Source organism: Schistocerca americana, chromosome 3 (genome assembly GCF_021461395.2).
Source record: "Schistocerca americana isolate TAMUIC-IGC-003095 chromosome 3, iqSchAmer2.1, whole genome shotgun sequence".
Lineage (NCBI taxonomy): Eukaryota > Metazoa > Arthropoda > Insecta > Orthoptera > Acrididae > Schistocerca > Schistocerca americana.
The window spans coordinates 177,294,404-177,305,660 of NC_060121.1; the positions used below are offsets into that span (position 1 = coordinate 177,294,404).

Below are 11,257 nucleotides of genomic sequence, written 5' to 3' on the forward strand. Positions count from 1 at the left end.
AAGGGAAGCCGTAGTTTGAGAAGGGAGTGAGGGTTGTAGCCTATTTTCATAGTTACTCAACATGTACACTAAGCAAGCTGTGAAGGAAAGCAAGGAGAAACTTGGAAAGGAAATTAAAGAAGAATTAAGAAGGAATAAAAACTTTGAGGTTTCTTGATGACATTGTAATATTGTTAGAGACAGCAAAGGACTTGGAAGAGCAGTTGAACAGATTGGACAGTGTCTTAAAAGGAGGGTATAAGATTAACATCAACAAAAGTAAAATGAGGGTATTGGGATGTAGTCTAACTAAATCAAATGATGCTGAGGAAATTAAATTAGGAAATGAGACAGTAAGAGTGGTAGATGATCACCGAAGTAGAGAGGATATAAAATTTACAGTGGTAATGGGAAAAAAAGCTTTTCAGAAGAAGAGAAATTTGTTAATATCAAATATACACTGAAGTGTTAGGCTGTCTTTTCTGCAGGTATCTGTCTTGGGTGTCGCCTTGCACGGGTGTGAAACATGGATAATAAGCAGTTCAGAAAAGAAGAGAATGGAAGCTTTTGAAATGTGGGACTATAGGAAAATCGTGATGATTAGATGGGTAGATTGAATGACAAATGAGGAGGTACTGAATCGAACTGGAGAAAAAAGAAACTGACCAAAAGAATGGAGTGGTTGATAGGACACATCCTAAGGTATCTGGGAATTGTCAGTTTGGTAATGGAAGGACACACTGGGGGAGAGGGGAATGGGGGTTAGGTGATAAAAACTTTAAAGGGGGAACTAGGTTTGAATATAATAAGCAGGTTCAAATGGATGTAAGTTGCCATAGCTACGCACAGATTAAGATAATCCCTCAGGAAAGTCTAGCATGGAGAGCTGTACAAAACAGTCTTCGGACTGAGGGCCAGTACCACAACAATAACAACTTTTGTCACTGTAAAGCAGCTACAATGGGAGAGCCAAAGTGGCTTGCAATGTTCACGTATACAAGTGATCTTAAAACTGCTAGCTTTGAGAATGCCACGAGAAGGAGTAGAATGGAAGAGATTACAGGGTAATAAAGAAGATCACTAATGGATGCCTGCAAGGCGTAATTTGTGGAAACTTCAACTTTGCTAAAAACGTAAAAACTTACCATCTATCAATCACTTCAAGAATACCTCAAAGGATGATTTTTGAGAATACGAACTTAATGAAATCCTTTACTAAAATCTCTATTTTCTCAACAAGGGCCTCAAATCCAATAATATCCTATTCTTGTGAATTATCTGTCAGAACAATATTATTACTTTTGACATTTTACAACAGTGATGAGTCTTTGACTGTCATGGGGAGTATATCTGCACCAAAGGCAAACAATATGCCACAAGCAAAACATACCATAGGTTGTTCAGGTGTGTTCCATTATTACATATGTATTCCTCCTTTTTTTTCCAGGTTAAGTATCTGAGAACGATCTTCAGTGTTGCTGAGATCACAGCAAATAGGAGTACTTCAATAATGATACTATTAATGATAATAATAAAGATTTTATCCTAAGTGGGACATTCTTACTTTTTGAATATGATTGATTCTAGAGTGCAGCCATGCTATGGCTGCAGCACACAAGCTAATTTACTATAGCAAGGTTGAATAATGTATCTCAATCCCATTTTCTAATGTGCTGTGGATAGTGTTCAACAACATGTGACATTTCTAGCTATTGCAGCCACGATTACATCATTATTGATACAGCATCCTATGTGCTTCATCAGGCAGATGATGTCATTAGAAAATACTGATTCATGTGCGCAACCACAAAACTCAACATGTGTCAACATGGCACCATAGCTTGCTGGGTGCCTCTACTTAGCTGATACGGTACTGGAGGTGCAGTACTATACTTATCGACTGCTGAGGGGGTGCATGCACACCAAAACATGTGACTTGATTGTTTATTATTTGTTAAATAAATGTCAAATAGGAATTTTTATATGTATAAAGGGTCTCTCATCAACTTAGACATGATGAAGTAGTGATGAAAATAATGTGACACCTACATTTAAAAGATAAGATAATACACTGAAGTGCCAAAGAAACTGGTATAGGCATGTGTACTCTCAAGTACAGAGATAAGTAAACAGGCAGAAGATCTCATTGCGGTCGGCAACATCTACATATGACAAGAAGTGTCTGGCACAGTAGTAAGATTGGTTACTGCTGCTACAATGCCAGGTTATCAAGATTTAAGTGAGTTTGGAGGTGATGTTATAGTTGGCACACAAGTAAAGGGACACAGCATCTCCAAGGTAGCATGAAGTGGGGATTTTACCATATTAAAATTTCACAAGTGTAGCGCGAATATCAGGAATCCAGTAAAACAACAAATCTCCAGCATCACTGCGGCCAGAAAAAGATACTGCAAGCAATGGACCAATGACAAGTGAAGAGAATCTTCAATGTGAAGGAAGTGCAACCATTCCACAAATTGCTGCAGATTTCAATGCTGGGCCATCAACAAGTATCAGCATGCAAGCCATTCAACGAAACATCATCGATACGGGCTTTTGGAGCCGAAGGCCCACTTGTGTGCCCTTGATGGCTGCACAACACAAAGCTTTCACCTCGCCTGGGCCCGTCAAAACTGACATTGGACTGTTGACAACTGGAAACATGTTGCCTCGTCAGATGAGTCTCGTTTCAAATTGTATCCAGCAGATGGAGTATGCGGGTATGGAGAGAACCTCATGAATCCATGGACCCTGCATGTCAGCAGGGTACTGTTCAAGCTGGTAGAGGCTCTGTAATGGTGTGGGGCATGTGCAGTTGTAGTGATAATGGACCTCTGATGTGTCTAAATATGGCTCAACAGGTGACACGTACATAAGCATCCTGTCTGATCACCTGCACCCATTCATGTCTATGGTGCATTCCGATGGACTTGGGCAATTCCAGCAGGACAATGCGACACCCCCAAACATCCAGAATTGCTACAGAGTAGCTCCAGGAACACTCTTCTGACTTTAAACACTTCCGCTGGCCACCAAACTCCCCAGACATGAACATTATTGAGCATATCTAGGATGCCTTGCAACATGCTGTTTAGAAGAGATCTCCACCGCCTCATACTCTTGTGGATTTATGGGCAATCCTGCAGAATTCGTGGTGTCAATTCCCTCCAGCACTACTTCAGACATTAGTCGAGCCCATTCCGTGTCGTATTGCAGTACTTCTGCATGGTCGCAGGGACCGTACATGATATTAAGCATGTGTACCAGTTTCTTTGGCTCTTCAGTGTAAATGAACAGCTCAAATGACTTCATGAATTGTCGAGTCATTATGAACAGTGCCCTGTTGTAGTGGCCTGTGCATACTGTTGATAAAGTTCAGGTCACACTGGCGGCCAATAGAGTTTAGTATGAGCAGGCTAGGCAGTTAGAGTTCAGATTTAGTAGGCAGTCCGTAGAGATGAATTTCTTGCTAAGAGTCTGTGAGCAATGTGGACTAGTTAGATACTAAGAAAGTCTTTATCTATCGTTCATTAGTGTGTGAGAGGCACATTAATTATACAGGGTGTTCAGAAATTATCATTATAAACTTCTAGGACTCTTAGAGGGGAGTGAGTACATAATGTTTTGAATAGGAACTCATGTCCAGAAACATACTGTTTCAGTTCAACCATGGTTTCAATTAAGATTAGATTAGATTAGATTCAGTTTTCATTTCATAGACTCGAAAATGAGATGATTCTCGTGGGTGTGGAACATGGCAGAAAACTGAATATAATAATTAAAACCCTATCATTTGTCAGGAGATTGTCAAATTAGGTGAATGCAATACAGTACGCTGGAACTGCTAATATTCACAGAATTAATAAACTGCCAGTATGACATGCCATTATGCATTTTTAATAAATTTACCTCACACAAAATACCTAATCTTGACTAACCTTAACTCAACCGCATCTGCTTCAGGAACTGAATTGGGCATGATGCAGTATTATTATTAGGTAACAATTTGTAAGGAAATACAACAAAACATCCATTTATCACTTAAACACATTTGTTGGTGTTAACATGAAAACATCACATCACATTCTGTACATACAGTATGCTGGTGTCTTTTTTGTTCTGGAATAATGCAAACATGTAATGTTTAAGTATTAATAGAGACAAATAAGCTTAAGTGATAAATGGTGGTTTCATTATGTTTCCTTTCAAACTGTTACCTAATAATTGTATTACATCACACCTAATTCAATCCCCAAACAGAAGCAGATGAGTTAAACATCTGAACTGAAACTGTCATAACGGAAAACTACATTTCTGGACATGGGTTGCATTCCAAAATATTATGTATTCACTCCCCTCTTAAAGTCCTAGCAGTTTGCAATGGGAATTTCCTAACATCCTGTAGGTTTAGATTATTTTGCACATGGATTTATAGAACGCATACTGATGTGAACATGACTTCGCAATGACTTTATTTTTAACCAGCATTAACTTCATGGATAAAATAACTAGCACCACTTTTTAAATCTCAACTACATTACTTAATAGTCTGGCTGAGCTCAAACAATCATAACCTTTACAAAACCACTGCACACAATCACAGAATCGGAACAAGAAAGTTTCCACGAAATGGATATTTTGTTATTTCAAAAGAAGTTCAAGTGCACATCCATATGCTGAGCAATGCATGAGAAACTAAAAATAATGAACAAAACGATACTCCATTACTGATGAAGACAGATCAGTCAAGTCAAAAAGAATGAATAAGATTTGGAAAGAGAGGAAGAAGAAAAAGAAGAAGAAGATGATGATGATGAAAAAGTCTAGTTAATATTTTTAACACTTAGTGTATATTGACTGATCATAGTGCTCCAACATAGATGTAAACTATCTAAATAAATACAAAACATAAAATCCTTATGAATTGCCTGTTTAACTGAATCAGAAAAAACAACAGGGTAATACCATGTCAATAAGTAACATTTCAAACAAGACCATTTCAGGTTTCTCTCAAATTTGGTGCATCCCATGGTCCAGAATTTGTAGAGGTACATGACAGTTGTAAAGAAAGTTCAGAAACTGTGTGAAATTTACACATGTTTGTCTCAACATAAATGACGGTAATTCTGGTTCTAATCCAGATGCAATAATGAACCCTGTGTAATTGAAAAGCTAACGAGTAGAGCTTTACACTGGCATGCAACATGGCAGAATTCTAAGAATTCACATTCAAGGTCATTGACCTTGAACTTTGACCTTCAATGTCTCAAAACACCACACCTTAAATTTTCTTGAAAAAGAAAAAAAAGTATTCTGTTGTTCCAATATGCTGCTATAAATTACGTAAATATCAAGCAGGCACACCAAAGGCATCATGGTCAAGAATTTATTTTGTCAGCATCAGTATACTACCAAAATGCAAAAAAAGCACATAAATATGTAACACAAATTATTATAAATACAATTCATACATAATGATGTGCAAAGATATGTCTTGTATTGTTGTAGTGGTATTATGAACCACTGACAGTGTTGCATCTATTAAAAGGCAATAAAACATGGTTATATCTCATTTCACAAATCTCCAATTAAATTGTTAATGTTCACCAGATCTGACACAGGGAGAGTGTACGTCCTTCCAATTAGTGTCAGTGGATTCAGTCTTGTGAAAATGTCACATCATCTAATAATACAAATGTATGGTTTGACAGGAAACACAAATGATGCTGATGGGCCAAGTGGCTGTATCTATTTCTTCATAAATTTATAAGACATGTGCAACCCACTGATGACTGTCACAATACAGGAAATAAATCCATTTTTGTATGTTAACAGCATTTCATTCACTATAGCAATCACGATTCACCTCTGCGCGCTAAAGAAGCAGAATATGTCTGTTATTACTATACCTTTGTAAACATGTATTACACTATGAAGCTTACAAGAAGTGGTATCTCTATTTGTATTTTTGAAATGTTCCTTCTGCCTGACTTGGTTTCAATCGTGATGGGAAGCCAATGTACAATTGAAGACACACAAAGGAATATTTCCTTTGCTCCGCTAACCCAACAGTTGTGGTGCCAAAATATGGTTTTCATGCAGCCATGTGACGCTGGCAAGTGTGGCTAATCTCTTTTACAGTCCCTGCAACCCCATCACAAGGTCCTTTACCATGTGCTGTAAGGGGAAAAAATGTCACTCTGCTGTAACATCAAAATCTTCCTGATGTTGGACAGATTCACAAAATTCTTTCTGTTTTTGTACTAGGTAGCAATTCTGTCCATGCGCGCCCATGCACCCGCACACACACATGACTTACAGTGTATTTCATTAGAATGTGTGTCTCTGTAGTAAGCTACACACGCATGAAATCACTGTACTTCACCCTGAAAGGTGAAGTTTTAAACTCTCGGCAAAATCACAAACAATACATACACACACTGAGTAGTTCTTTAGAGGTTTTGAAGATTTGTGACTGCTGCTGGGTGATATAAAAGTGTGCTATGAGCTGTTGTAAACTCAATGCAAACACCTCAATGAAATCAAATGACAGTTTTGTCTCTAGAACTGTCAAGCCCATAATTAACCAAATCTTATGTGTAATTTTTTTGTATGTAATTTACACAGAATGGATCTCGCTGTCACTGGCAAGGACACAGTGCTTTGGCTACGACTCATAAAATTTTGAGAATCCAATATTTAATCAGTGACAGTTAAAAAAAAACTCGAAGGAATTGCTACTAAAAATGAGAGAATTTCCGAGCTGTATTAAAGTGCAAAACACTACCTAAAAACTAAGTTGATTAAGATTTTGCAACACTAGCAGCACTGGCATCACATGGTTCAGTTATGAGCGCAGTAAAAACCACGTACCTGCGGAATAGTTTTTTCACACAATGCGTTACATGGATTTGGATTAGATATCACTAATATACCATATTCTGCAACAAACCGTTTTGCTCTTCATACCATATAATCTGAAGCAGAAAATTCTTTCATAGGTTTCTTTGTATTCCAGCTCTTTGGAAGTACTGTCAAAATTTCTATTTTGTCACACATACCATCTATGTGAAACTTATCTTTCAGCTGGGCTATGATTTCTTTTTCTCTATTTTTTTTCACACTCTTCTTTTTCCAATTGTTTCATGTAAGTATGCTGCAACACTGAGGCAACCATTTTCAATTTTTGTTAAGGGTACTTTTCCTCACACTGGAGCTTCTTTTTTCTTTTTCTTCATCGGAGTTTCAACTGAATACTGGAGGCTAGAGATGAAACAATTCAATGCCCGATTCGATTAGATTTTATCTTCACTTATCATGCCTGGAAGTACCTAGAACAGCTGAGTAACATTTACAGGTGTTGATGGGTTTTGTAATCTTTGCTTTCTACATTTGCTGCAAATTTTTTCCACCTAGAAATATGACGTTCATTTGAATGAAACCTGGTCAGTGCATTTACCTTTGCCTTACATGTAAGGTGGCACCACGTAACTGCAGGTATGGTGGTGTCATATACTGGTAGAGAGACTTGAAGCGTACGCACCGTTTGACGTTGCATAGTGCCAGCGTGGTTTCATGCCAGAAAGAAGGTGGTTACATAAGTTATCCACTACCGAACATGCGGGAAGTAAGCAAGAACAACAAGGAGTGATTCAAGTTTTGGCGGCGGAGGTAGTTGGAGGCCGTGAAATGTATTATCAATGAATGAAGGCTGCGTATGGTGAGTACAGTCTGAGTCATTCAAGTGATGGAGAATGGCGCAAATGATTCCTTGAGGGGAGCAAGTCACTGGGTGACAATACTCATTCTGGACAGGCTGATCTTGTCATCACACCAGAAATGGTTGCGGAAGTGGATGCTTTAGTCTTGGACAACCGCAGATTCACCATGGACGAGATCCATCGGTTACTGGGTATTAGCACCGCCACTGTCCACACCATAATGCATCAACACTCGAACATTCGAAAAATCTGTGCACAGTGGGTTCCCCACCAGCTAACTGCTGAGCAGTGCAATACTAGAACGGCACGGTCTTTGAGTCATCTGCAACGTTATCATGAGGAGGAGTACGGCTTTCTGTCGCGTATTGTCATAAGTGATGAAACAGTGTCACCATTTTGAACTGGAAAGCAAGTGTCAGAGCAAGCAGTGGAAACATCTGACTTCACCACCTCCAAAGAAATCAAAGGCCATGCACACCAGTTCTGGTAAGATCATGATGTCTTCCTTTTTGACCACAAGGGCCCAATGCTTGTCGAATTCCTGGGACAGAGATCCACTGTCAATGCACAGTGTTATCAAGCCACTTTACAGAACCTTAAACAGGCCATCAAGTCGAAACGCCAAGGCATGTTGTCCAATGGTGTTATCCTCCTGCATGATAATGCCCGCCCACACACAGCCAATGCGGTGAAGACGACATTGCAGCAGTTTTGGTGGGAAACTGCTGGAACATCCACCGTACAGTCTCGACCTTTCACCATGTGACTTTCATGTGTGTGGACCTCTAAACCGAGGCATTCAGGGACATCGATTTGCAAAGGATGACTAAGTGTGTGACTGGGTCAAGGTGTGGATCCAACAGCAGCCTACTAGCTTCCTCATGGATGGCTAGTGTCGCAATGGGATAAATGTGCAAACAGTTTTGACAACTATTTTTCAGTATGTGTACTGTGTATAACTAAATTTTCGAGTTAATAAAATTGTTACCATTACTTTACAATAGTGACCAGGTTTCATTTGAATGCCCCTTATATATTATGACAATTGCCATGACCTTTAAAAGGATTGCAGCAATATAATTTTGAAATGAAATCCATTTTTTATGAACTACTGCTAAATACTACTTCACAGTATATGTACACAGCAGTTTGAGTACACAAGCCACACCCACGAGACAAGCTAATGATGACTGGTTGAAATAAACGTCTGACTGTTCACTGCATAAATATTCACCAGTTTCTCAAAGTAATAGTGACTGCTATTGTCTGGTGTCCTGGAAAAACCAAGATACTTAGCTGCTAACTGCATTTTCTTAGTGTAATGATGTGGATGAAATAAATTTTTGGGCCTTATGCCTTTGGTGTGCCATCTTGATATTTATTATATTTATAGCAGCATATAGGAGGAATGTAATATATTTAAAAAAATTAAAATTAAAAAAAAAAAATGTGGGCTATTTTGAGGTATTCAAAAACCAAAGGTTAAGGTCAATGACCTCGAATGTGAAAATTCCTAGAAACCTACCATGTTCTGCATCAATGATACAACTTCACTGATGCACCTGGATTAGAATCAGAATTACAGTCATTGATGTTGAGACAGACACATGTAAATTTCACACAGTTTCCAAATTTTGCAGATCTGTAATTTTCTTCACAACTGTCAAATACCTCTGCAACTTAGTAGTTTTTCAGCTCTTATCTGGATCGGTTGGGTTGAGTGCTGCATTGAATTTACGCTGAATTATCCAAAAGTTTTTATTGAGAAATTATAAAGGACTTTCCGTTTGTGTTAAATATGCTACTTCTTAGGACCTACTTTCAGTGCAGCTATGGAAAAACAATACAAAACAGTTGTTTTAGATTTGCTGTTATATACTGTTTTTATTATAAAAAATTAAAGCTTTTACTAAAAATCACTAAAAAAGGAATTAAGTGGGATAGCTAAGGAAGATAACCATCAACTGCAGGTCTGCGAGAAAGCAGTTAAGGATCAGAGATTTGCAAAACAGATTCATAGACCATTTAAGACTGCAACACTCAAAAGGTACACAAAAACATAAGGACAATGCTGAAATCTATGTAAGAAGTTTTCCATTAATTTCTTCATTCTCTCTACATCATGTGTGATGTCATCCAATTGAATAAAATTCTTACTCAACTACTAGCAATCATACTGTTGTTGGAACAAGCAAAATAATACTAAGTTTGTTCACTGATGAAGACTTACAACGTTTCTCAGTCGCATGACAAATATGAGATGGTGAAAGCATATCTATATGGAAACAACTAAAAGCTCTGAATAACAGCAATTCATCTGCATTCATATTAGACTCCAGTTCTGTACAGTAGTTGATCCAATCTGTGTAACTGTAAATCATATTATCTATGTCAGTTTCCTGCAAAATTCTTGGATACATCATAGTAACATTTATGGGACATTCTGTCAGCATTTGGAGAAACACACATATTAAAAACTGAAATATATAGTATTAATGTTCCTCAATACTTATGTTTCATAAACTGGCTTTTGGTTTTCTAGGTCAACATTAGACAGCTTAGGACTGTTCAGTCTTAAGTTGTCTGTTGATGGCCTAGAAAGTCAAAGGTGGTCCACAAACAAAATAAATCTTGTAGAACATTAATACTGTATTTTATTGTTTAAGATATCGGAGCAAGTTTTTCCACGAATCTAATCAGTACTCATATGGTACTTTGCATTGATTTTGAAAGCAACAATCATGGGCAGACCATCTTGGTTTATTCACAAAATTCAAAGATCTGTTCATACACAGGTTAATTGGATAACATTTGTATTGGTTTTCAGAGCGCAAGCCATCAAATAATAGCCAGTTAAGATAACTAAGTATGTAATAAACTGACTTCATGACAGGTAGATCTTAATATTTAGTCTGGGGGGGGGGGGGGGGGGGGGAGAAAACAGCCCAACTGTTTAGTATTGCCAATACATACACAACTGTCCTGACACGGAGGGAGGAAAGAGGGATAAGTGCATAAGGTAGTAAGTAAATAAATAAATAAAGCGTCATTCAATCTCAGTATAAGAGTCCCACTTCTTGTGATGATGAGAGCTGACAGGTTTTCCAACGAAAATTTCTCAACATCTTTATTTATGTAAATATACCGACTTATTAGACTGAATGGCTTACTTTCTGCAGGGCGTCATTTACTGCTGCTATAACGTCTTTCACCGACGACTTCAATGTATTAACCCTGAGTGTTGTGAAGTGAGGTGTCGTCATCAACCAAGCCAGAAGCCTCTGCAATTTATTTACAAACGGCCGACAATCAACTTAACAACATATTCAGTTTTTTAGTACACTTTACATTTCTGTAAAAGAAGAAAGATATCACTATAAAACTTACCGGATTGTCACTGTATTCAAATTGATCTGTCAGGAAATGTTCTACTTCGCGGGAGTGAAATGGGCTGCAGGGAACCATGCTGTCATTTGTTCTGGTAATATCGGCCCACGCTCACTATTCCAAATGACGATGCAAGTACTACGCTATCGACTTCGGAGGAGAGGACATTC

At 38.0% G+C, this 11,257-nt stretch overlaps 1 protein-coding gene across 2 annotated transcripts in view; it reads right to left on the bottom strand.

The window, feature by feature from the left end:
• Positions 1–10,980, bottom strand: part of LOC124605279 (tRNA (cytosine(72)-C(5))-methyltransferase NSUN6) — a 93,568-nt gene extending 82,588 nt beyond the window's left edge. The window contains exon 1 of one of the 2 annotated variants that reach the window (XM_047136852.1): positions 10,871–10,980. In XM_047136852.1, coding sequence (XP_046992808.1) covers positions 10,871–10,963 — 93 coding nt within the window. In that variant the 5' untranslated portion in view covers positions 10,964–10,980. The remainder of the gene's footprint in view (positions 1–10,870) is intronic. The other variant, XM_047136853.1, reaches the window with a different exon arrangement.
• Positions 10,981–11,257: the final 277 nt, after the last annotated feature.